Genomic DNA, 27,606 nt, shown 5'->3' on the forward strand with positions numbered 1-27,606 from the left:
ACAAGAGGGCACTCGGAGAAACTGGAAGGAGACAAGTTTAGAACCAATGCCAGGAGGTTCTTCTTCACACAGAGGGTTGTGGACACATGGAACGCGCTCCCGGAGGAAGTGGTCGGGCAGAGTACGTTACGGGGATTCAAAGAGGGATTGGATGGATTCCTGAAGGATAGGGGATTGAGGGATACAGATAAGGGTAGATAAGAGTATGGAAAGAGTAAAGATAAAAACAAGGGGGCTATAGGGCTAAATCAAGTAAATATGACAGATCATGGACCTGATGGGCCGCCGCGGGTGCAGACTGCTGGGCGCGATGGACCTCTGGTCTGACCCAGCGGAGGCAAATTCTTATGTTCTTATGTTCTTAACCCAAACCTATGCTATTTTCACACCAAGTTGAAACACTGCTGTGTGCTCTTCTGGCAAACCCACTTGGACTTTCCCTCCACAAGTTGTCAGCACTTTCAGGAGGCTCTGGTGTGAGAATCAGGACAACCAAAATCCTTGAGCTTACGCCTTTTTATACTATTCCCCCCTCCCACTTGGGCCAAGGGTCCTCCAACTCTTCCCACTAACTCAGAAGTGGGCAGCGAGGTCCGGAATCCAGTCTGGGTTTTTAGGATTTCCCCAATGAATATGCATGAGATCCATTTGCATACAATGGGAGGCATGAATCAACGAAAGGTTTATGAGTGGGTAAAAAGGTTTAAAGCAGGAAGAACAGGTGTAATCGATGAAGGTTCTTCTGGTCGCCCATCAACATTGCACACACAAGAGCGCATTGACAGGGCGAATGCCTTGATTAGAGAAGACTAACGGATAGCTTGTTCCAGCTCAAAGATTTCTTCCTCATCCAATATAATCTGTACTTCTAAGGTCAACCCAGTTCTTCCCAGCTACTATTCCACTCCAGGAGGATGAATTGCTGAAAGAAATATTCCCACCTATTTTGGCCTTCCAACAGCCACCTAATCTGAAACAAAAAATAAAAACAGTGAAAAGCAAACTCTCAATAGAAACTCAGAAGAGAATGGCACATGTCCCTGCAATACATCAAACTGTAAACTGTGCCAATATGTTCAGCATATGCTCATAAGAACATAAGAACATAAGAAGTTGCCTCCACTGGGTCAGACCAGAGGTCCATCTCGCCCAGCGGTCCGCTCCCGCGGCGGCCCATCAGGTCCGCGACCTGTGAAGTGGTTTCTGACCACTTCTGTAACCTACCTCAAGTTCTATCTGTACCCCTCAATCCCCTTATCCTCCAGGAACCTATCCAAACCTTCCTTGAACCCCTGTACCGAGTTCTGGCCTATCACTTCCTCCGGAAGCGCATTCCATGTGTTCACCACCCTCTGGGTAAAAAAGAACTTCCTAGCATTTGTTCTAAACCTTTCCCCTTTCAATTTCTCTGAGTGACCCCTAGTGCTTGTGGCTCCCCACAGTTTGAAGAATCTGTCCTTATTTACTTTCTCTATGCCTTTTAGGATTTTGAAGGTTTCTATCATGTCCCCTCTAAGTCTCCTCTTCTCCAGGGAGAACAGCCCCAGCATTTTTAACCTGTCAGCGTATGAAAAATTTTCCATACCTCTTATCAGTTTAGTCGCCCTCCTCTGCACTCCCTCGAGTACCGCCATGTCCTTCTTGAGGTATGGCGACCAGTATTGAACACAGTACTCCAGGTGCGGGCGCACCATTGCGCGATACAGCGGCATGATGACCTCCTTCGTCCTGGTCGTGATACCTTTTTTGATGATGCCCAGCATTCTGTTTGCTTTCTTTGAAGCTGTCGCACACTGCGCCGATGGTTTCAGTGATGTGTCGACCATCACCCCCAGGTCCCTTTCAAGGTTACTCACCCCTAGCAGTGTTCCCCCCATTTTGTAGCTGAACATCGGGTTCTTTTTCCCTACATGCATGACCTTGCATTTCTCTACGTTAAAATTCATTTGCCACTTTTTTGCCCAGTCTTCCAGTCTCGTTAGGTCCCTTTGCAGGTCTTCACAGTCTTCCGTGTTTCTAACCCTGCTGTAGAGTTTGGTGTCATCAGCAAATTTGATAACCTCACATTTTGACCCCGTCTCCAGATCATTAATAAATATATTGAACAGTAGAGGTCTTCTAATGTAATATATATCATTCAATGCAAAAAGTGTAAAGAAGGGTGCTACATTGGAGAAACAAGCCAGATGCTAAAGACTAGAATCAATCTACACAGATATCATATTAAACATTAAAATACCACCCAGGAGGTCATTTCAATAGGAAAACACTTCACAAAACCAGAACACTGCATGAATGATTTTATGGTGAGAATACTAAAATTAAGTTTTAAGACAATCTAAGAATGAAAGACCTTTGAAATCAAAATGATGAATTATTTTGACAGGACTTATTAAAGATCTTGGTTTTCTATCACATTACAAACCATAAAATTATACTGCTTTTTCACTTTCTTATCACCCATCTATCTTTCCTTATCTCTTACCCACCCAGCTCTCCCTGTTTCACTTGTATATTCTGATATTTGTCATTTGCTTATTTCTGATGTGAAGAACAAGGGTTACTTTTGAAAGCTAATCAAAATGCATCATTGGTCCAATAAAAAAAAGTATCACCTTATGAGGGATCATCAAAAAGTTTCCACATTTTTATTTTTTTAAACACTATTAAATATTAGAAATCTTTGTTAAAATGATTTTACCCTACACCGCATATGTACTGTATGTGCACATGTACACAGATAAATGTTATTAATTTGCCTACACACTATTCTGTATACACTGGGTTACTTACGTAGTGGGTAGTTACAAGGAGGAGCATGGGCAGAACATTTATTTATTAATTCAATTTTCCATACCTTTCTCCTGGGGCAGCATAGAACGGTTTACATGAATTTATTCAGGTACTCAAGCATGTTTCCCTGTCTGTCCCAGTGGGCTCACAATCTATCTAATATACCTGAGGCAATGGGGATGGGGGGGGGAATTAAGTGACTTGCCCAGGGTCACAAGGAGCAGCGTGGGTTTGAACCCACAACCTCAGGGTGCTGAGGCTATAGCTTTAACCACTGCGCCACAACATGGCTGCCACATCTAGGTATCCACACTTACACCAGTTCTATGACTGGCATATGTCACCGACCCTGGGTATCTACATGTTGGGCAAGTCATTACTAGGTTACGACTGTATTCTATAATGAACCAGAGTACCTATGTACCTTTATAGAATAGGTGCCTACATTGTGGCCTCAGGGCACCTAAATGGAGGCTTCAAGTTATAGAATATCTTCATGGGAATGGAATGGAAAAAAAGACAGGATAGTAAAGATATGATAGAAGCTTTTAAATACCTCCAAGGTATAAACGCACAAGAAGTGGCTCTCAATGAAAAGGAAGCTCTGGAATGCATGGCCATAGGATGAAAGTGAAAGGGGGTAGACACAGGAGTAATCTAAGGTAATATTTCTTTAGCAAAAAGGGTGGTGGATGCATTGAATAGCCTCTCAACGGAGATGAGAACAGTATGTGAATTTACGAAAACGTAGGACAAACACAGAGAATCTCTAAGGGAGAAGGGATTGTAGAGCTTAGTATGAATGGACAGACTGGATAGACTGAGATCTTTATTCGCCCTCATTTTTCTGTGGAAGAAAGAATGACAGGGAACTGATAGGCAGGCAGTTGGCTATTCAGTCTTGAAAATGCATTTAGGCTGATATCTTTCTAGACCAGCAGTTCCTTATTTGGCTGCCCAGCCAAAAACATTCATCTCTTGGCCACTAATATAAAGCAGGAGATAGTTTTGGATTCTGCTCTCTTTTGGATCTTGTTTCTCTACACAGATAAGAGGTACATACCATTCTCTTTCTTCTGTTTCAGAAATGGAAGTCCATGAAAATTATTTTCGTAAGGACTGGGTATTGATTCGGGGAGTCCCAATGATATGTGCCTTCTCAGAAAACTGGGAGAGAATTGATCAGTTTCAGGCTTTGCCAGATGACATTGTCATAGCAACTTACCCCAAATCTGGTGAGTTACTACTTTAATGAAAGCCAAATGTTCCAAAGATTATGAAAACAAGAGAATTGACTCAATGATCTCCACAGACAAATCCAAGAAGAAACAAAAAACAATGTGGAAAATGATGTTCCTGAGATGGACTTTATTAATATTAAAATAATATTAAAACTTGGCAAACCACATAAAAACCTCTGGGACACAGTCCGCTGAAAAGCTTTGGACCCTGGACCCAACACGGTCCGTGTTTTGACAGAATGTCTTCTTTAGGGGTCCCTGTGAAGTCCTATGGATAAAAATGCCGGAAATAAACTAAGCTTTTTATGTGGTTTGCCAAGTTTTAATATTAATAAAGTCCATCTCAGGAACATCATTTCTCTACATTGTTTTTTGTTGTTTCTCCAAAGATTATGAGCCATTTCCTCAACGATGGTCAACTACCTCAACACTGATGAATCATTACCTTAACTGCAGCCAACTACTACAATAAGAACACACTAATTTGTAATTTTGTAATTTGTAATTTATTTCTATATACTGCTAAACTCCATTAGGATTCTAAGCGGTTTACAGAAAAAAGCTGGTAAGATACCGCCCAAATCAAAGTCATATGATCTAAAGTTGGGTAGGATTTTGAGCTCTAATTTCTCCTTGCCTCAGGCTTGATGTCTTTTATCTCTCAGGTACCACTTGGATGAGTGAGATTCTGGACATGATTCTTGCATCTGGTGATGTGGAAAAGTGCCAGCGTGATTTTATTCACAACAAGGTCCCCATGCTGGAATTTTCTGCCCCCAATTATGTTGACCAAGGTAAGTTGTCAGGCGTATTCCAATACAAACAGAAAGAGACCGAGATGAATCACCAAATACAACAGCAGATCAAATTAATTATAACACTTTTTGGACTACAACATATATAAAGACATTAAAAATCCAACATGGTCATTTTGCATCTACAACAAGGAAAATCTGCGCAGGCATCTCGATCACTCTACACCCCATGAGCATACCTAAGACTACGGTTGGCCCAGGTGCCTGAAGCCTCTCCTATGGGTGGGGCCTTAGGTGCCTGGGCCAATCAGGCCTTAGGCCCCTCCCTGGTACATCCCACAATGCACCGGGAAGAGGCAGGCCCACCTCATTCAGACAGAGGTGGGCCTCCCAGATGGACAGAGGGAAGACCCGTCCGTTCGTCCTTCCTAAACGGTTAGAGGAGGATCCAGGGAGGTCTGGGGGTTTCAGGGGCTGGGACGGTGGTACGATCTATGGGGGGTTCCTGCAGGAGAGATTAGGCATCCTTCCTGCTGCGATCTACGGTGGAGGGTGGGGGGATTCCGGCAGGAGGGATTGGGCATACTTCCTGCCGAGATCTACGAGGGGGGGGTTCTGGCATCTATCCTGCCATGATCGTTGCGGTGTGGGGTGGGCAGGTTGCCATGGCCGCTGAGCTGATTGGAGCAGCCGCAGTCAGCCCAGTGGCCCCTTTTTGGAACTTATACCTGTTTTGCCTTGGTCTAAGTCAAAACGTAAAAGTTCCGACTAGGTAACCTGTTCAAGGTTTTGATTATACTTGCTGTACGACTAGGTCTAGGTTGGCCCACCTCCCGCCCTGTCCCTTCCTCTAAAAAAGCCTCTTTTCGCTCTAGGTGTTTAGAGGCAGGGGAAAGGCCTAAGCTGGTTTTAGATACGTCTAAAACCAGCTTTGATTACTGGTACTTGGACGATCTGGCTTTTTAATTGTCCAAGTACCGATTTAGGCCTCTTTTTGGACGTTGGATGTTTTTTAATATGAGCCCCTATGACTCCTTTGGAGCGGAGTCGTCTTTTGAATTCTTGATATTTTATGCTGTTTGTATTTGTTCATATCCACTTTGTTAGTTTATTGTTTTGCTGTGGAGAGAATGACTTCGGGATGGGAGGGTGGGGGTAGGTTGGGGGTGGGGCGGCTTTCCTTTGGTGGGGGTGGAGTTGTTTTCTATTTTGTATTGCTCTTGTTATCTTGACTCCAATAAAAATTATTTGAACACAGAATTAATTGTCAAAGAGAAGAGTTTTCAGTTTTCAGTCAGCCAATTTACATAAACTACAATTTCCACATATCAACAGCTTTGAAAATTGCAAACCAGAGAAGCAAGAGTTCAAACAGTGCTTTTTCCACTAACACACTTTGTGGTCTCGGACATGCTTCAGGTGCAACTTTAATTATGAGTCTACTGGACAGGGTCCAGAGAAGAGCGACAAAAATGTTAAGGGACTGGGGGAGTTGCCGTACAACGAGAGGCTAGAGAAACTGGGCCTCTTCTCCCTTGAGAAGACTGAGAGGAGACATGATCGAAACATTCAAGATATTGAAGGGAATTGACTTAGTAGAGAAAGAGACTGTTCACCCTCTCCAAGGTGAAGAGAATGAGAGGGCACTCACTGAAGTTAGAAGGGAAAAGATTCCATACAAACGTAAGGAAGTTTTTCTTCACCCAGAGAGTGGTAGAAACCTGGAATGCTCTTCCGTTGGCTGTTATAGGGAAAGCACCCTTCAGGGATTCCAGACAAGGTTGGATAAGTTCCTACTGGAACAGACCATACGCAAGTAAGGCTATACTCTAATAGGGCACTGGTCTTTGACCTAAGAGCCACCACGTGAGCGGACTACTGGGCACGATGGACCACTGGTCTGACCCAGCAGCGGCAATTCTTATGTTCTTATGTGACTTAAACAAGAAATTTTTTAAAACCCTCTTATATCTGAATGTAACTCTTCTTGAGCTCAGATTTTGAAAAGGTAATAATACAGTAAATCTAAAATCCAAATCCTCTCCATGTTTAGCTTTCTCATCTGGATTCTGACCAGGATGCATAAAGTCACCTGGAAAGGCAGAAAAACAGGAAGTAATGACTCAGCACTTTGTGAATAATATGCTCCTGATTCTTTGCTGTTATCTAAAAATGACCAAACCCAAGGAAATTGTTTACTTTATGCAGCTGACCCTTCCAAGCTACGTGTTATACTCCTATTTTCCTTCAGCAACCTTTAATTAAGTGTAATTTGCTTTCTGTAACCTGAGTGTTTAAATCCTCCTCTATCAAGTAGCAGTTTAGCATTTATCTTTACTAAAATCTATCATTTCTATGGCCATTTTTATCCTTTTGCTAGGTACGAAGAAATTAGCTACTACTCCTTCCCCAAGAGTAATTAAGACCCACCTCCCTGTCCAGCTTTTACCCAAGTCCTTCTGGAAGAAGAACTGTAAGGTACTATATTTAAATGTTTTGAGTAGAAGAGGATCACAGGATAAGGGAACCAATGTTATTTGACTGGCGTGAGAAAATTCTCTGGGAGGTGTGCATGTGAAAGCTTGAGTTATCCTGATTGACTCTTGGGCTGTCTCTGTATTCTACATAGTAGCTGATAGAGGACTCTTCCCCACCTTGGTGTTGTTTCCACTAGAGAATGACACGGGAACCATTTACTGTGGTAAACTGTGGGTCACCGCAGTAAAGGGGACATTTGCAACTGGTTTACTGCAGGAATGGGGACAAGACCTTTCACCGCCCCGCAGGAATCGGGAAAAGACCTTTCAACGCTCCGTGGAAGTGGTGAAAAGTCTTGCTCCTGTGGTAAAAAAAATTGCGCCTATTTTACCTTCAGGAGCCAGCCATGCCACAATGAAGACAGAAGGAACACAAAACCAAAGCCTGAGACCAATGTGATTTGAAGAATAAAATTACTAGACACTAAAAGGTAGAAAAAAATAAATTTATTTTATATTTTGAGATTAGAATATTTCAGATTTGAAATATGTATCCTACTAGAGCGGTTATTAGACATAACTGGGGACCACAAAGCCCAGGCTGTGCTTCTTTAGCTTCCAGCTGGCTTAAGGCTCTCTCTCTGACCAGGGGGCAGTTGCCCTAGTTGCTCTCATGTGTGACTGTGGTATTCTGTTAGCTTGATTTTTCAATGTAGCATTCTGTAGTAATTTGGTTTGTTCAGTTTTTACAATAGTGGAAGGGATATTTGTGAAAGGGAGGGGGAGACAGGGGTTTTGTTGATCCTTGCTTGGTATTATTTGTGTTTATAAAGAATAGTGTCTTTTTATATTTTAATAAAATAAGTTCGGTATAAAATCATAACTATTTGAGGCTTGTGCGGATGGGATCTGACAGTTTGAGGGCGGGGACGAGGACCAAGCTTGCGGGACGGGGACGGGGACTGAGCTCAAAGGAGCGGGGCAGAGACGGGGACTGAGCTCATGGGGACGGGGCAGGGATGGGGTGGGAACGGTGATAAATTTTTTCCCCGTGTCATTTTCTAGATTCCACCTCATGCATGTCAACCTAGAAAGGCTAATCCAGTCTGGAGTTAACTCCATTGCATGCATGGAAATGTAGTCTTACATTTTCAGAGGGAAATCAGGACTATGTTTCAAGGACACAATGGGCAAAACCAGAACTGAATTAGGGTTGAGTAGGCTGAAGTGACAGACATACTTTAGTGCTCCTCTTGCTGTATGCTTTAGGAGGTATTCCAAGTTTGCTCTCATGCTGACCTTTTGTTCTTCTCAACCCTCAGATAGTGTACGTGGCTAGAAATGCCAAAGATGTAGCAGTCTCTTTCTATCACTTTGACCTGATGAACAAACTGCACCCCGAGCCAGGCACCTGGGCACAGTACCTGGAAAAGTACATGGCTGGAGAAGGTAGAAATCCTGAGAATGTAGAAATCCAAGATCATCATACCTATCCTATCCAATATTGTAGTTCTAACCCCTCTCCCTTATTGTCTTTGTTGTCTGCACAAATCACCTCCCCCACATCTTTAGAATGTAAGCCGCTATGACATAATATCCTGCTTATTAATAGATAAGTCCTTTAACAAACCTGAAACTTGATAACTGCAGAAGTACAAATGTCTCTAAGGTTTAAGGGCTAGATTCACTAACCTGAGATCTGTGTCTGATTGCATGCAGGCTGATAAATTCACTAAAGGCCTGCATGCAAATGGAAGCGATCGTTGGCACGCCACCCCCCCCCCTCCAACCGCACAGATCGCGATCCTTGAGCGTGCACAGACCATCTTCCTTGACCGTAGATGGTCTGCACATGCGCTGGCCCTTCATGCCCAGCAGAGCTTTTTAAAACTTTTTTTTAACTTAACTGTTTTTTTTTTACTTTGTGAGCCCATGGTTTTAACCCGCTTTAAACCTGCGGGTTAAAACCACAGGCTCGAGTTGGGGCTAAGCAGGGTTGGAGAGTTGGGGCTGAGAGCAGAGAGCAGGGCGACCAGAGCAGGAGAATTGGGGCACAGAGCAGGGCAGCCAGAGCAGGAGAATCAGGGCAGAGAGCAGGGCGGCCAGAGCAAGAGAATCGGGGCAGAGAGCAGAGAGGAGGGCAGCCAGAGTAGGAGAATCAGGGCAGAGAGCAGGATGGCCAGAGCAGGAGAATCGGGGCAGAGAGCTGGGTTTTAGCACAAGCAACTGGTTCTCACCAGTCGCTAGTTTTTTGATCGGCCAGACAGTTGGTGTGCCAGAAGAAAGTTAGTGAATTGCATCCTTCCTGCTTTGCATGCCGATTCCCCTCATTTGCATGCATGGATCGGTATCGGGTCGCAAAGGGCTTGCAAACCGATCAGTTTGCTTAGTGAATCTAGCCCTAAGACCTCTGAAGAAAGCATGCATAGTCTGGAAAGATTGTGTGTGAGTACTTTAGATAATTAAAGGTGTCACAGCCTAGAGAAAATCCAGTTTCCTCCAGGGTTGATAGGCAACAAAAATCTCTGCAATACAGAATAAATCCAAATAGGCTATGATATTGACTTGATTTTCTATCTTTCTGCTGCCTCTCACATTTAGTTGGATATGGCTCTTGGTATGACCATGTGAAAGACTGGTGGGAAAAGAGAAAAGACCATCGTATCCTCTACATATTCTATGAAGATATGAAAGAGGTGAGAGAGGGACATACTTGTGATTACTAGGAATAAATGCACTATTTCCTTATCTCAGCCCTCCTGAAATCCTTCCTGCCTTTCTCATTTGTCTATTTCAGTGTCTGGCAAACTTTTTCAAGACGGGGCACACTAAACCTAGTGTCCCCGGCTCGAGACATCCACAGTTGCGCTGGCATTGGCGTGATGATGTCACACGCATGCGTGATGTCAGTGCGCCAATGTCAGCGCATGTGCATAGGCCCTTCAAATTGGCCTTGCACCGAGAGAAGGACCTGCACTGGGACCTGCACTGGAGAGAAGGACCAGCAGAGAGAAGAGGTGCCGGCGTTGGGAGATTGCTTACAGGACATTCCTCTCTTATGGGGGAGTTATGTCCTGTAGACCAGTGTTTTTCAACCGCTGTTCTGCGGCACACTAGTGTGCCGCGAGATGTTGCCTGGTGTGCCGTACGGTCAGGGCCGCCATCAGGGCAGTACCACCAGTCTAGGGAGAGGGGCGGTCCGCCCCACGTGGACAGGAGAGAGCTGGACGGGGGACCCGCGGAGTTCAATACATCTCGAGCCGCGAGGCTCGTCTTCTGTTCCTGCCTGCCCTGCAGCTAACATATAGCCGATCGCAAGCGTTCCCCGATGTCAGCGCTGACGTCGGAGGGAGGGCTTAAGCAAAGCCTGCCCTCCGACGTCAGCGCTGACGTCGGAGAATACTTCCGTTCGGCTATTTGTGCGCGGCAGGACAGGCAGGAAGCAGAAGACAAGCCTTGCGGCTTGAGCTTCGTTTTGCTAAGAAAGTTGCAAAGATGGGCTGGGAGGCAAACACGGAACACAAAAGGGGGGAGGGAGTGCGTTTTGGACACAAGGCATGAACTTGGGAGAGAGGAAGGGAGGGAAAGAGATGCTGAGGTGGGGGAGGGAATGGGTTTTTGGACACAGAAGGCATGGACTTGGGAGAGAGGAAGGGAGGGAAAGAGATGCTGAGGTGGGGGAGGGAATGCGTTTTTGGACACAGAAGGCATGGACTTGGGAGAGAGGAAGGGAGGGAAAGAGATGCTGAGGTGGGGGAGGGAATGCGTTTTTGGACACAGAAGAAATGGACTTGGGAGAGAGGAAGGGAGGGAAAGATGCTGAGGTGGGGGAGGGAATGCGTTTTTGGACACAGAAGAAATGGACTTGGGAGAGAGGAAGGGAGGGAAAGAGATGCTGAGGTGGGGGAGGGAATGCGTTTTTGGACACAGAAGAAATGGACTTGGGAGAGAGGAAGGGAGGGAATGAGTGTTTGGACACAGAAGGCATGGACTTTGGAGAGAGGAAGGGAGGGAAAGAGATGGTTGTGTACACGGGGAATAGAGGAAAGGAGAATTTTTGGTCATAGGGAGGGAGTGAGGTATAGATAGTGGCATACCAGGGTGGGGGGGGGCGGTCTGCCCCACCCCGGGTTTACGTCCCAAGGGGGTGCACAGCTGGCCACCCTCCAGTGTTGTCCCTAGGCCGGCAAACTGCGGCTCTTTAGCCACTTGAGTGCCACCGCCGCCAACGGTGTTGTTGGCGGTGGCAGCATTATAAAATACTTTCTTTGTGTTTATTTGATTCCTATTCAAGAGAATTACTTTATATATAGTCAATATAGGCACAGAGTTAAATTTTTTAACATTTTCTAATGGTGGTGTGCCTCGTGATTTTTTTCATGAAACAAGTGTGCCTTTGCCCAAAAAAGGTTGAAAAACACTGCTGTAGACAGTCAGCCGATGCCGGCACCTCTCCTCTTCCCCAGTGTATCACAGCACACCTGAAATCTCAGGATGCACACAGTTTGCAATACACTGGTCTATTTGTTCCTCTCTCTCCATCCGAGAAGCTGCTGCTTGTATCACTGTCTGTCTCCTTTCTGATGGGTGTCTGTCCATCTTTCTTCCCTTGTCAGGATCCTGCTCGTGAAATCCGGAAAGTAATGCAGTTCCTAGAAAAGGACTTGGGGGAGAAAGATGTGGAAACTATCATCCAACATACCTCCTTCCAAGCCATGAAGGAGAATCCCAAGACCAACTATGATACCCAGGCCACTCCTTTCTTTGTGAACGCGATTTCACCATTCATGCGCAAAGGTGAGAGACAGCTTCGTTTCTCTGCAGTGCTATTTCATGATCTAATTTCCCACACTGCCTACTAACACTAGAACAGCGCAGCAGTTCTGGGAAGCTTTGTCTTCCCGATTCTATATGAATATTTCCAGTTCTTTGTCTTCCCAATTCTCTATACAAGGGGCTGCTGAAAAATTCTCAGCCCAACCAACAAAGTTGGGGCAATCTTCATCGAGGATTATACACTTAGTCCAGTGATTTCCACTTTTTCATTCAGTCGGAAAAATATGGGATGAAAAAAGTGGAAAATTGCTGGACTAAGTGAATTACGCTCGATGGAGACTGTCTCAACTTTATTGGTTGGGCTGAGAACCTTTTTAGCAACCCCTCGTATATGTAACTCTTGTTTGACCGGTGAGCATCAGAATGGTTTACTTTTAATAATTTTAGAGTTTGTTTGTGGGGTCAAGATTAGGATCAGCAAGAGCTGGGAGATAAAGGCACAACCATCCGTTCACTCAACACTCTCCTTTCATATAATAAGTCAGGCCACGCCAGAAGTTGTAGTTTTGAAACAGTTTACTTAAGCTTGGATGATGCGGCCAAAACGCCTACAGAAGTTTCAAAAATGTTCCATAGACACCAGAGATGTAGCATCTCTTCCTTGCACTAATACTCTCACAACTGGGTTCATCTGCTCTCTGCCAGAACTTTTACAGTTCAAAGTAGCATCCTTGCTTCTTGGTTAACATGCTTCTTTACAGTCCAAGGTAAAACAGTTCAAGTACTTCTACTTTATTCCTTTTCAATATGCCTTTTTTGCACTTTCTATCTCAAAGGAAGGAATTCTATAAATAGTGCTCAAACTTCAGCACTGTAAAAAAATCATTGCTAAGCACGATTCTCTAACTGGATTTAGTGCCGATTCCCATTCCTAACTTTAGTTACCAGCATTTACACCTGCTGAAACAAGCAGTGGCGGAGTGAGAGTGGGAGGTGCCCTCCTTGAATCCCCTCCCCCTTCCCCTCGCACGTCCAATGGCTCCAGCCTGCCTCCCACATGTCCAACATAGCACCATACCTCCCTACCTACCTGCTACTGGCACATCCCTTCTAGGAGATGGAGTCGATCCCTACACAGGCCTGCTCTACAGTGCTTGTAGCCTTCTCTCTGCAAGGCCCCTCCTTATGATGCAACTTCCTCTTTTTGCATAGACAGGAAGTTGCATCAGACGGAAGGCCACGAGCACCATCAAGCAATCCTGTGTAGGGATCAGCTCACACTCCTAGAAGGGATGTGCCAACAACAGGAAGGATAACTCAAGGTGTGGTAATCCTGGGGGTGGGGTTCCCCATAGAAGTAAAACTTATTTTTACCTTTTCCACGGAATGGTAAAAAGTATCAGTCCCATACCTGCCAGTTTTTTTTTTTTTTGGGGGGGGCGGCCATGGCCCCTGTGGCCTCGCTGTTCTGATGTCTATGCTCTTGGTGACCCCCACCATGGTTTTCTTGGCATGATAGGAATGGTTTGCCATTGACTTTCTTTGAAGCATAGAGGGTTAAATGTCTTGCCCAAGGCCATAAAGAGTTACTGTTGGATTGAACTTGGGCCTTCCAGTTTCCAGCTGCTATAACCATTGGGCTACTCCTCCACTTCCAAGGCACTCATGATGTAATCATTTATCCCTCAAAAGCAGAAAAGCTTGCAGACTTTTAATAGTTAAATCTTGTTCTCTCTGTTCTCTTTTTTTCTTTTTCCCACACTAGGTATTGCCGGGGACTGGAAGAACCACTTCACTGTGGCCCAAAGTGAGGCATTCGATATCGATTATGCCAAGAAAATGAAGGGAAAGGGGCTGCAATTCCGGATGGAAGTCTGAGTGTTGATTTATCTGCACATTATCAAATAATAGAGATTCTTCTTTCATGTCCTATCATAAAGACTGTAGACTCTCCAATGGAGCTCCCTTACCCTTTCATCTATAACAAAGACCCTCATCTGAATACAGAAGCTTTGTCTATTGGAGGATGTTAGGGGTATCAGGACTTCCAAGTTATTGGATAATTTCATAATATCAAGCTTTATCACAAAATAGTACAGCTATATAGTGTTTTCATCAGGACTTGTTGATTAGTAACACTAATAATAAACATAGTGAAACCAATTTTCAACCAGAGATATGTATATATAGGCAACCAAGAAATGTATAATTTGCTGTATGTAGATATTCAGAAGCTATATGGTAAGGGGGCAATTCTACAGAAGCACCAAGGTTTAGGGGGAAAGTTATCAATGTGGGCTAACAATGACAGGTTATTTTACCATAAGTCATGCTATTTTAGCATATAGTTCCATGTTACACAATGAGACTATGCTAAAATAGCTCAGCTTATGGCAAAATCACCCAACTTAATCCATGTTGTTAATGCGCCATGCCCCCCCCCCCCAAAAAAAAAAAATAAAAAAAATGTTTAGAATACTTCTGTGGTAAGTAAATTAATGGAAACACTTTTAAAACAGAGAATAGTGAATAGTGAAGCAGGTCTTGACAGACAAATCTGATCAATTTCTTTGACTGGGAGACCAGAGAAATGGATAAAGAGAGAGCGCTAGATGTGGTGTATTTATATTTTAGCAAAGCCTTTGACAGTGTTCCACACAGGCATCTAATAAGTAACTGGGTGCGCTCAGTATGGGCCCCAAAATGTTGGATTGGGTAAGGAACTAGATGAGTGGAAGGTGACAGAGGGTAGTGGTCAATGACGCTTGCTCTGAGGATAGGGATGTTACCAGTGGTGTGCCTCAAGGTTCGGTTCTTGGGCCTGTTCTTTTTAACATTTTTGTAAGTGATACTGCTGAAGGATTATCCGATAAGATTTGCCTCTTTGCAGATGATATCAAAATCTGCAAAAGAGTAGACACTTCAGATGGTGTGAATAACATGAGGAAAGACCTAGTGAAGCTAGCGGAATGGTCTGAAATTTGACAGCTAAGATGTTAATGCTAAGAAATGCAAGGTCATGCATTTAGGCTGCAAAAACTCAAGAAAATGGTACAGTTTACAGGGTGAAGAACATTTGGCACAAGAGTAGAACTTGGGTGTGACAGTATGTGATGATTTTAAGGTGACCAAACAGGTTGAAAGGGCGACAGCAAAAGCTAGAAGAATGCTTGGGTTTATAGGGACACCCAGATTTACCTGGATATGTCCTCTTTTTAGGCTGTAGGCTGGGCATGGATAAAGGTCAGCAAATGGAAGGTATAGGACCTTCTATGGCTGTACCATATGTACACATGGCCTTAGGACTGGTCAAAGGTCAGGATTCAAATTTATATGCACACGTACTGCAATGGTATGACAAATCTAGAAAAACCATGAAACACAGAGAATTGTGGAACTACACCAAAGTTTTGCTAAAACGCAGAAGAGTACATGATTAAAATATAATTTTTCAATTATATATTTAAATTAGTATAGGCTTAAATGTGTAAGCCTGAAATCTTTTGATGGCCCTCAGAGCTTTCTCATACTCAGTGACATAGGAGGGGGGAGTGGGCCGTTCTGGGTACTGTTTTGGTGGGGCGCCAACACCTCTCTGCCCCTCCACTCCACGCTCACACTCTTCCTTCCCCCCGCCATACCTTTTTAAATTTCATCAATGTGAGCAACTTCTCTGGCCTGCTGCTCACGCTGGCCTGGCTCCCCTCTGAAATCATTTCCAGGTCGTAGGGCCAGGAAGTGGTGTCAGAGGGAAAGCCAACGCCGGCATGATCAGCAGGCCGGAGAAGCTGCTCATGCTGTTGAAGATTTATAGAGGTATGGTGGGGGAAGGGAGAGCATGACTGGGAGGTGGGGACGGGGCAGGGGCGGTGAGAAAGGCACGAGGGGGGCGCTACCACCCCAGGCACCTCCTACCCTCACTATGCCACTGCTCATATTCACATTGTGGCCCTTTATATGAAAAAAGAAAAGAAGTCATCTACTTTCCTTTATAGAATAGGCTCCTACCAGGCACTCTGTTACAGAATTGCGCTGGTAGTGCCATGCTGAAAATACATGTCTAACTGCTCCAACATGTGAAGGACAATTACAGTTTGTAGTTTATTTGAGGTTGATATACCATCCATTGCAATCCAAACAGTTGACATGGTATCCATAATACATAAAGAAACCAGATACAGAAGAAAAAGAACAAAATACATCATCTTAAAAACAGAAAAATATACAAAAAGAACAGAGGTATTATCTGCTGGTTAATTCATAACTGACTGATATCCCATTCTCAAACTTCATAGTTCATTCTATAAGTCATAAAGCTTTCTGAAAAGAAGCATTTTAAGCCCAAATTTAAATTTTGCACGGAAGAATTCAAGTCTATTTAAATAGCATTGTTGATGCAATTACACTAAAACCGTTGCTTCTTATAGCATCAAAATGAATAATTCTGAAAGAAGGAACTATGAATAAATTCTGTTGGGAAGATCGCAGTGTTCTTGTAGAAGTGTATGGAACCAGTAACCATGAAATCAATAAAGGATGACCTGAATGAAATATCTTAAATGTAATTCTAGAGAATACAGGTAACCAATGTTCCTCCTTTAAAAATGGAATCACATAATCAAATTTACATGCATCAGCTAGAAGCCTGATTATGATTATGATGTTCTGTATAATCTGAAGACATCTCATATCTAGGATACACATTTCATGAAGAACAGCATTGCAGTAATCTAATCTGCCCATGATTAGTGCATCTATGAGAGGCAGTAAATTTTTGATGAGAAGTGGGTGTATCAAACATACAGAGAATAAAAAAACATTTCTTACTTAAAGTAGATATATGCAGTTTGCCATCAAGTGTAACCTTAAGGATTTCAAAGTTGACTATATGGCTCATTTTCAAAAGAGAAAAACATCCAAAAAATGGCATAAACTGGCACTTGGATGTTTTAATTGCCAAAATGTCCAAGTGCCGATTTTCAAAACTACTTTTTTAGACATCTTGCAGGGCATTCACCTTCCAAGACATCTACCGTATTTTCACTCATATACCACGCACCCGTGTAAAACGGGTATAGCGCGCGGGAAACTGTAATTTATGTAAATAAATTTTTATATACCGCACACACCCCTATACCGCGCATGCCGGCACGACTCTTCCGTCGCTGCCCGACTCTCCTTTAGCCCACCCCGACTCTCCTCTGGCCAGCCTGACTCTCCTTTAGCCCGCCCTGACTCTCCTCTCCCCCTTGAAGTCATGTCCCCACCCTGAAAGCCTGATGCCCCCCCCCCGACGTCCGATTTCTCTGACGTCAGAGAAAGGGCGGGACCGCCGGAAGAGGAAGCAGCGTCGACGCAGGGCTAAGAGAAGGGGCAGGACCGCCGGCAGAGGAAGCAGCAGGACGACAGTAGGCAGCTTCTACCGTTTGGGGAGGCTGTGGGGGTGCGAGCGGTCCTTCGGGGTGGGGGTGCGGGTGCGTGTTCGAGCGCGATCGGTCCTTCGGGGTGGGGGTGCGAGCGGTCCTGCGGGGTGAATCGGACGTCGGGGGGGAACTATGTAAAAAAAAAGGGGATAACGCGCTCACGCGTATAACGCGCAAGGTTATGCACGGTTTGTAAAATTTGTGTATAACGCACGCGTTATATGCGTGAAAATACGGTAAATGTTAAGGGGGCATGAAAGAGCCTTGTTCTGGGTGTCTTGGGCAGGCTTAGCACTTGGACATCTTGAAGAGATAATCAAACTTTTTTCAAGACATCATTTAATTTTTAATTTTAATTTAATTTAATTCTTATATACCGCTAATAACCGTGAGGTTTCTAAGCAGTTTACAAAAATGATGCATTAAAGATACAATAAATTTAGATGTTCAGAGTTAGAACCTGTTTTAAAAGCAAATAAGGTACCCACACTGACCAGCTCGGGTGGGGGTGAAAGGAGGTTAGTGACCACTAGGTGAGCATGGGGGGTCATTACTTAATCCATCCAGTGGTCATTTGGTCAATTTGTATATGTTTGTAGCACTTAGATACTTCTAAAACAGATCTAGCTTTGGACATATAGGTTCCATCCTGGACGGGCTGAAAAAGGTTTGATTATCGCCGCAAGACTTCCAAGTCTAAGCTTGCCCATAACACACCTTCAACACACACCCCTTGAATTTTGGATGTACAGTGGCTGGGATGTCTTGCATGACGTCCAGAAAGTCATTTTTGAAAATCAGCACTTGGACATCCTGGCAATTAGGTCATCCAAGTGCCAGTTTATGCCATTTTTTGGACGTCTGAAGGAGCCTCTAGAGGGCGAAACAAGAAACCCTTATCAGGATTTGGTGTGGCAGCCAATCTTTACAGCAGCGGCACATTAGGAATAATGGCATCTATAATACAGATTTCAAGAAAGTTATATATAGTTGTGGAATATTGCTGAGAAAGATCTCCTCACTGGAACATTGCTTGGAACTCGACAACATATATATGGATTTGATGATGGACTTTTGAAAATTATTGAAACTGCTTTAACATGACATAATTTAGTATATGAACTATTTTGTAAGGAGCTATAGTATATTTAAGATATTAAATTTGGAGGTTTTATTAAGGACCCTTGATGTGTACAAGGTGACACCCTGTTGTTCATGGGATCCTCTAGTCAGCCAATGCTCATTTTGGCACTGAGGTCCTTTTTTCTCCAGTTAGTATCATTGAAATAGTGATAGTGAGATTCTTTTGTTTTGGGGAGGAGTTTTTGCATAGTACTATTAAAGAAAGCACAAATATGCTGTCAAATTTTTGGTCACATCAACTTAATCACAGCTCTTAATATTTCTAAATAAAAATTTTTGGTGACACATTTGTTGAGAACTATTGGTTTAGAAATACCAAGTTTAGAAAATAATCCATTGATACAACTGCATACGAGGGGACCACTGAAAAGTTCTCAGCCCACCCAAGAAGAGAATGATGTGCAGCCATGAAACTTACAAGTTATTCCACACTTTTCTTGACACATGATATCATTTTCTTCTTGGTTGGGCTGAGAACTTTTCAGCAGCCCCTTGTATAACCTCTTCCATATGTACAATGACTAGGGTTGCCAGATTTCCTCTATAAAAAAAGAGGACACCTAGTCCTGCCATGTTCCACCCAGCCCCATCTCATTCCAACTCCAACTCTGCCCTATCCTGCCCCCACACAAACCTCCCTGAGCTTGGAACTGCGTCTGCGCATGGGTGGATGTCAACATGCTGATGTCACATGCATGCACACATGCCTTGAAGTCAGGGACTTCCAAAACCCGGACAAACTACTGAGTTTTGGAAATTCTTCTAGACACCTGGACAGACTTCTAAAGAGAGGACATGTCCAGATTTTCCCGGACATCTGGTAACCCTAACAATGGCATGGTTCTAAGTCATTTGTTCAGATTAAATGTACAATGCAGTCTTTTTGATAGTAACATGTATGTATAATTTGCTGCACAGCCCAGAACTTTCAAACCACAGCATAATCACAAAAGTTGCCTCAGATCAATGATTTGGCTTTTGGTGAGCTAGTTTTGTATTCAAGAAGGACTATCACATGAAATCTTACTGTAAAATTATGTGATTATCACAGTATTGGCGTCCTAGTACTGCAAAAATTACCCAGTTTGTTTCCTGGAGGAAAAGTCTATTAAAAAAAAAATTAGCTACATATTTTTTGATTTCCGTAGAAGTCTAAAAATTAGAGGCTAATGTACTAATATATACAAAAGTTTACACAAAGTTAGTGATTTTCTGTGTATAAGTTTTCCACCAGAAAACTTATTGGGAGATGATGCGGTATACAAACCTAAGGATTAGATTAGATTAGATTTGCAGAAATGTTCTATGAACAAGTTAACATAATTTTTAAGCTTCCATACATAAGGGCCCTTTTACTAAAGCTTAGCGTGCACTAAATGCTAAGAAACCCATTTATACTTATGGGCTTCTTAGCATTTAGTACATGATAAAGTTTAGTAAAAAGGTCCCTATGTATGGAAGCCTAAAAATTAAAGTTTTCCAGCTCATTATCAGCATCGGATATTCTGTAGCTATCCAATGAAAAACAGGATAACATTTATGCTGATGGCATAAAACTATAACAAAAGAAGTGGTGTATAGACATGCATGTATGAATTTTCAAGATTATTTCTAGTTGTTCTTGGTGCATTCTGTTCCTGAGTTTAGTCTTTATCCAATTCATGTGAGATAACGTTATCTCAACAGCTGCATTGCTGAACAGCATAGCCAACAGTGATAATGCAAATTTGCCTGTCAATTAAATCATACTCACCAGCTGCATCTATATGATTGATTGCATCCACCCAGCATCATCCAATGCCTAAATCATCTGTGTTTGGCCAGGAAATGAAATGAAATTTATTCCATTGTTGTCTAAGTACTCCAAGAAATACAACTGAGACAACACTGACTTTTTAATTCCAAGAATGACCGAAGGACAGATTTAATGATTCCAGCTGCTGGATATTAGCTGAAATTCACTGATGCATTTCCTGTAATAATTCCACACGGTAAGCCTGGCGTTGTTGCTTAATGTCTTCAGCCATCAGTGAATGTAAGTCAACTACACCAGTGGGAAGATGATTGGCATCGCTGTTGATATCACAAGCGAGTATTGCCATACATGGCTTGACCATAGGTTGTCGCATAATGCTCTAATAGAGATTCAAAAGTTCTTCAAGCAATTTTACTGGATTAGCTCAGTCAAATTCGAAAAGTCTGTTCACCCTGGATAGTTCATTCAGTATAGGGTACACAAATACAAGATACATCTTGTTTTCAGGGTCATTGTACATCTGGTGTAACTCCTTGTTTTGTTTTTTTGCAGCTGAAAATTAAGCTTCAGTTCATCATACTGATCCAGAATGCTAATATTCTCTCTAATTTTTGCTAGCCCATGTGCACATGAAAAACATTTTGGTCCAGATTCTATTAAATACGCCTAAAGTCAGGCACCTAGATCAGAGCATCTAACCAATCTAGGTGCCTAACAATTATTTAATTAGCTTAATCATTGCTGATAAGCTTAATTGGCTCAATAATTAGCTCAAATTAAAATTAATTGGGTGATAGGCACCTAACTCGGTAGGTACCTAACCAAGGCACCTATTAGAAAGTGAGCATGGTTAAGGGCAGATCTTGGGTGTATTTTCCAGGTTGCACTAAAATGAACTTAGGCACCTACCATGTTTCCCCGAAAATAAGACATACCCTAAAAATAAGTCCTAGCATGATTATCGGGGTAGGTTTTAATATAATCCCTACCCCCGAAAATAAGCCCTAGTCTTAGGCAGCTACGCTTCCCCCGCCCCATCCCCACCATGCAGCCGAACCGCCGAACCCCCACTGACCCTCCATCCTTCCCTCCCAACCAATCCCCGCCGATCGCGACAATAAATACCTTCTGGCAGAGGAGCATCGGGCAAACAGCACTCACAGGCTGCTTCGTGGCCTTCTCGCTGGGACCTTCTGTATGCCACATTACTGATGACATCAGTACACAGAAGGCCCCAGCGAGAAGGCCATGAAGCAGCCTGTGAGTGCTGCTGGCCCGACGCTCCTCTGCCGGAAGGTATTTATGGTCGCGGTTGGCGGGGATCGGTTGAGAGGGAAGGATGGAGGGTCAGCAGTGGTTCAGCGTTTCGGCTGTGCGGTGGGGGCGGTGGTGGTTGCTCAAGGGTTCTGCTGCACGAGGGATGGGAGGGAGGGAAGGAAAGAAGCTGGGCAGGGGTTCTGCTGCACAGAGGGATGGGAAGGATGGAGTGATGGAAAGATGCTGCAGAGGGAAGGCACAAGGGGATGGGTGAGATGGGAGGAAAGATGTTGCACATGTGGGGGAAAGGAAAGAATTCTCCATTGCACCAGGGGCACAGATAAAGAAACTTATCTGAGGAATGGAAGCCTTCATTCTGCAGCGTCCCACCTTTGCAGGAACAGGAAGTTGCTGTAGAATGAAGACTTCTGAGGCAGGCTGATGGCAGCAGACTCACCTTGTTGCCACTGCTGGCTGCCCGAAGATTTAAAATTACAGCAGCTAGGAAGGAGGTAGGTGAGGGTGTTGGGAGCTGGAGAGAGAGGTCGTGCCACAGGTTCCTGCTAGGGGGCTGGGGTTGGGAAGGGAGGAAAGAATATATGTTGCACGGGCTGGGAAGGCAGGGAAGGACAGATGCTGCATGGGCTGTGAGGGGGTTAGAAAGGGAGGGAAGAACATGCTGCATGTGATGGAAGAGGGTTGGGAAGGCAGGAAAGGACAGATGCTGCATGGGCTGTTTGGTTGAATTGGAAAGGAAAGGAGAGATGGAGCCAGTAGGGGATGGAAGAGAAAGGAAGAATGATTGGACATAGATGTGTGTGGAGCGGGAAGGAAAGAGAGATAGTGCACATGAGGGAAAGACATGATAGTGGTGGAGAGGAGGGAGAGAGAAATATTGGATGCTGTAGTAGAGAGAGAAGGGAGGGACAAATGAAAAAGGATGCAAGAGGGAGGAATATTGGACATGGTGATGAAGGGTAGAGAGGAAGAGATGCAGCATAGTGTTAGAAAGGGTTGATAGGAGAAATGATGGGCATGGGGTGGGGGCAAAAGATGTACTGGAGCCAGTGGATGAGAGAGGGAGAAATGTTGGACAGCAGTAGAGATGGTGGGAAAGATGTGCCCTGAATCTCCTCTTTTTTTCCTCTCTCTCTCTCTTTTCCCACTCTCTTCGCAGTAACGGAGGGAATGAGAGAAATGGTGAACAGTGAGAGAGAGAGGAAGACAAGTAGCAGGTGCCAAGCTCTGGAATGCGCTGCCTGGTATTCTGCGATTCTGTGATGGGTGACTGAACTTTAAGAAAATGTTGAAAACGCAATTATTTGTCAATGCCTTCATGTGCTAATGTTATTTGCTGTTAATGCTTTCCCGTCCTGTAAATGTTTTTATGGGATTTTGTCTTTCCATCTTGTAGGATGAACTTAAAAGAAGGTTTTAATAATTATATCGTTAGTTAATGTTTTATTATGTGTGTCTTATCAAAACATGTTTAGCATTTTTAATATGTATGCATGTAATTTGGTAAACTGCATAGTTTTTATGCGGTATATACATTTTTAAATAACTAAATAAATATTGCACATGGGGGTGGAGGAGAGAGAGAAAGAAATGCAGAAGACAGGAAAGCAGAACAAAGAGAAACTGGAACCAACTTGATGGAAAAATAAATCTCGAGACAACAAAGGTAAAAATTAATTAACTGAAATACAGTATATTAGCTTTGGGAAATCTGTTTAGCAGAAGTCTTTGTATTGTGTTCAACAGAAAAGGAAATGCCTTTCTGTTTTTCATCAGTGTTACTTGCTGAGTTTAACTTTTTGGGGTTCCCAGTTCAATTTTTGTCTACTTATTTTTGTTTCTAATTTGTGACCCCCTTGTTCTGTATTTGGTGAGGGTCTGTCTTAAAATATTTATTTCAAATGCCTTAGGCCCATAAAATTGTATAAAATCATCTTTCTTCTTTGAGTGAGAAAATTAAGACTGCGGGGATGGGAATGAAAAATGTGGGGACAATAAAGGGATGAGGTAGAAAAATGTGTTTCACTGTGGGGCAGTGAGGGGGGACAGAGATGAATCTTTGTCCACATGTCACGCTCTTGTTGGAAGGAGCTTCTGTGTACCAGATGATTTGAGCAAAATGTTCCAGATCAGCAAAATTTACAATTGTGCCAAATGCCAATTAAGGGCATATGAGAGGCCAGAGTCTCAAAGAACTATTAAGTGGAAAACATAGTGAAAGCCTCCCCTCTCGTTCATCTCAGATCCCCAGCTTAGTGCTGAACTGCTGTAATGAGTGTGTTTATGTAATGCATAGGATTTCTGAATTGAAAAGGGAGAAACTTGCCTCAAGATTTAGGGATTAACTAAGGAGAGTAATTTCCCTGCCACTGCCAATACAGACTATAAAAAAGGTTTCAAATGCCAATTAAGGGCATATGAGAGGCCAGTCTCAAAGAGCTATTAGGTGGAAAACAGTGAAAGCCTCCCCTCTCATTCATCTCAGATCCCCAGCTTAGTGTTGAACTGCTGTAATGAGTATGTTTATGTAATGCATAGGATTTCTGAATTGAAAAGGGAGAAACTTGCCTCAAGATTTAGGGATTAACTAAGACCAGTAATTTCCCTGCCACTGCCAGCAGTACAGACTAAAAAAACCCCCAAAGTAACACTTCAGCCTCTTTCAGTAAAATAATGCATGGAAATAAACTTTATAAAGATTAATTTAAAATATAAGAATAGCCATACTGGAGGGTGGATTGCAAGAAGGGAAAGACACAGATTATAAGATTATATTGTGTGTATATGAAGAATGAATGGAAGAAATGGCATTACAATTAGTACTATTATTATGGGGGCGGGGTCTGAAATGGAGCATGGGTGGGTCTAGGGTGGAGCTTTTGCCCCCCCCCAAAAAACAAAAAAACAAAAAAAACCAAACAAACAAACAAATGAGCGTTCTGCTGACTATGGCCTCAAGTTTACAGAAACATTATAATATTTTTCAATTGGCATCCATGTTTTCAAAGGATGAGAGTTATGCCTAAGGGAGATGACTATTTTGACTATAAACTGGAATATTGAATGGAAACGTAATGAAGTGTCCAAAAAACAATGTATAAATCAATAAACAGGATGGATCACCTAATTGTTACATATAATGTATGTTTAAAACAGAGGAGAAAAGACCTCAAAAAACCCCTGGAATATGGATCAAAAAGACCATAGCCAATTGGGGTTGGTTTTCATCACTGGTCAAAAAACCCCTGTGTGAATTTTGATTTTTAACTTATTATGTGATATTATTTTTAATCTTTATCAAATATGTGCAATATTTATATTTCTTTTTCTAAAACTTTTATCAAAATCTCTCTTGTTAATGATTGAGCATGAAAAAACCAGCAGCTCTGAACATGATTCAATGCTGAAAGAACACCATAATCTTTAAATGTCAAGCACTTATCTTAGTGACCCGACGGAGGTCCCATCCGTTTCGCTCCAACGGGGCTTCTTCGGGGGTAATAATAGAGCTTGTATATTGCCGGTGTAAACCAATTTTTCGAATTGCTTATATATTCTAAGAGAGAAGAAAACATTATATGAATATTTTAAAAAACCAAATCAAGACCCATTGAAAATAGGTATAATGAATACTTATTGTTCTTGTATTCAACTTGTGTCATACTGTATATTAAACTGCAACCAGCCAGTCACATAATGAAAATTAACTAAAGAAGTTAAGACTTCCAAATGTATATTAATTGTAAACTACAGTTACAAAACTAACTGCAATAATGAAAGGCTCGAATTGCAAAGTAAAGATGCCATAAATGAACAACGACCAGTTGAAAGAATGTGAATGATTGACAAACACATAATCGTAATGAATTGCTTTTGTGAAGCTTGCTACGTTAATAAAAGCTTGAATTCCCAACTGGATATGGCATAAATGAATCGCTAACAAAGCAAGAAGATATAAATAATAAATCAGAATAAACTTGCCCGTAGTGTAGCTGCGTTTTTCAATCTTTGCATCAAGCATACTACAAAATGGCGCCTGTATTTAAACAGGACGCCGAGAAAATTGAACCAATAGAATCAATGATGACGTCATGATTAATGACGTGAGAAATCACGTGTGTGTGACGTTGACATGATCTCAATCTGCTGCTATTTGTAGTGAATGGTAATCAAAAGAGACTTTCAAAAATGGAGAAAAAAGAAAGCTAACCACTTGATTAACCCAAAAATGGCAGAAATGCAAAATAAAGGCAAGATGTTATTGATTATATTGCGATGATGAGGCTTGAATCATCAAAAAAATGCATGCCATTCTATTTGGTTGTTGAGTCCATGGGGTTCAAGTGATTGTAATCTAGAGATCCAGTGTTGTTCCCGTCTCAACAATATTTTACCGCGGTCACCCCCTCTTCTGGTTTTAGGTATGATGTCGATAACCCAACATTTTAATTGCTGAAACTTATGATGCATTTCTGAACAATGGGATACTAATGGTGCCTCTTTTTTGTTGATCTTGAGATTAGAACGATGTTCGTTTAATCTAATTTTTAAACTTCTGATCGTTTTTCCAACATATAATTTGCTACATGGACATAATAGAAGATAAATATACGTGCTGTTGCAATTACTGAAAAAATTAATAAAATATGATTTATTATCATGAGGATTGATGAATTGATCGGATTGGATCATGATGTTACAATTTTGGCAACGGCCACACTTATAGTGTCCTTTTAATATAGGTTTTGTGACTGTCAAAGGTTTTAGCTCAGATGGACTCAATAACTCCTTTAAGTTCCTGCCTCGTGAATATGAACTGCGAAAAGTGGTGTCTTTAAATATGTCCAATGTTTTCATGATGTTCCAATGTTTTCTGACAGTATGTGTAATTCTTGGGCTAGCATTGGTGTATTTTGACACAAAAGTGCAGATATTATCTTTTTGCTGGTCTTTAGGAAACGAATGAAGTAATAATGACCGATTGTTGTTCTTTGCCCTTTTATATGATGAATTTAAATGTTTTTTGTGATATCCTCGTCTTTGAGAAATTTGTCTTTGAGAAATGATGATTGAGATTTAAAATCAATGTCAGAACTGCATATACGTTTATAACGAAGGAATTGAGAAAAAGGTAAACTGTTTTTGCATCCTTGCGGATGACAGCTAGTGGAATGAAGAAAAGAATTCCTGTCAGTCATTTTATGATGTACTTTAGTGATGAAGCCTTGATGAGTTTGTTTAATATTGACATCCAAAAAAGAAATATTGTCATAAGAAAAAGTGTGTGAAAACTGAATACTATCATTGCAAGTGTTAAGCCATCTTGAAAAGGCCAAAAATTCATCTAAGTCACCTACCCACAACAAAAAGATGTCATCGATAAATCTATGCCAAGATTTAATTTTGCTGTGAAATGGTGATGACAGTAACCATTCATTTTCGAAGTGATTCATGAAAATACAAGCAATGGACGGGGCAAATGTAGCCCCCATGGCTACACCAGACAGTTGAACATAGAGTTTTTCTAGAAACAAAAAATAATTTTCTTGCATGGCAATTCTACTTAATTGTAGAAGAAAATCGGTTGGCACAAAATGAGGACGTGGCCTAGATTCCAAAACTGTTTTGATTGCCTGTAATGCTTCCTCTTGAGGGATGGATGTATATAGTGAACTGATGTCAAGAGTGACCATTAAATATGGATCATGTACTTGGTTGAAGTCTTCCAAAATGTTAAGAAAATGAGTGGTATCTTTGATATACGTGACATGATTTTCAACATGATGTCTGAGAAATTTGTCAACATAAGATGACAAGGCTTCTAGTAGAGACCCTCTAGCAGAGATGATTGGCCGACCTGGTGGTTTGGTCAAATTTTTGTGAATTTTAGGTAAAAGATACAGAACTGGTGTAGATGGATAAAGAACATTGAGAAACTTGTGTTCATGTTTAGTTAGAAACATAGAA

The 27,606-nt window shown here is 42.4% G+C and overlaps 1 protein-coding gene across 3 annotated transcripts in view; it reads left to right on the plus strand.

The window, feature by feature from the left end:
• LOC117360873 (sulfotransferase family cytosolic 1B member 1-like) overlaps nt 1-14,810 on the plus strand; it is an 88,406-nt gene extending 73,596 nt beyond the window's left edge. For 2 of the 3 annotated variants that reach the window (XM_033945416.1, XM_033945417.1), the window contains exons 2-8: nt 3,879-4,028; nt 4,700-4,828; nt 7,170-7,267; nt 8,589-8,715; nt 9,868-9,962; nt 11,883-12,063; nt 13,808-14,809. In XM_033945416.1, coding sequence (XP_033801307.1) covers nt 3,881-4,028; nt 4,700-4,828; nt 7,170-7,267; nt 8,589-8,715; nt 9,868-9,962; nt 11,883-12,063; nt 13,808-13,920 — 891 coding nt within the window. In that variant the 5' untranslated portion in view covers nt 3,879-3,880 and the 3' untranslated portion in view covers nt 13,921-14,809. Of the gene's footprint in view, nt 1-3,878; nt 4,029-4,699; nt 4,829-7,169; nt 7,268-8,588; nt 8,716-9,867; nt 9,963-11,882; nt 12,064-13,807 lie in introns of all 3 variants that reach the window. The other variant, XM_033945415.1, reaches the window with a different exon arrangement.
• Nucleotides 14,811-27,606: the final 12,796 nt, after the last annotated feature.

This window comes from Geotrypetes seraphini, chromosome 5, assembly GCF_902459505.1.
Source record: "Geotrypetes seraphini chromosome 5, aGeoSer1.1, whole genome shotgun sequence".
NCBI classification, from domain to species: Eukaryota; Metazoa; Chordata; class Amphibia; order Gymnophiona; family Dermophiidae; genus Geotrypetes; species Geotrypetes seraphini.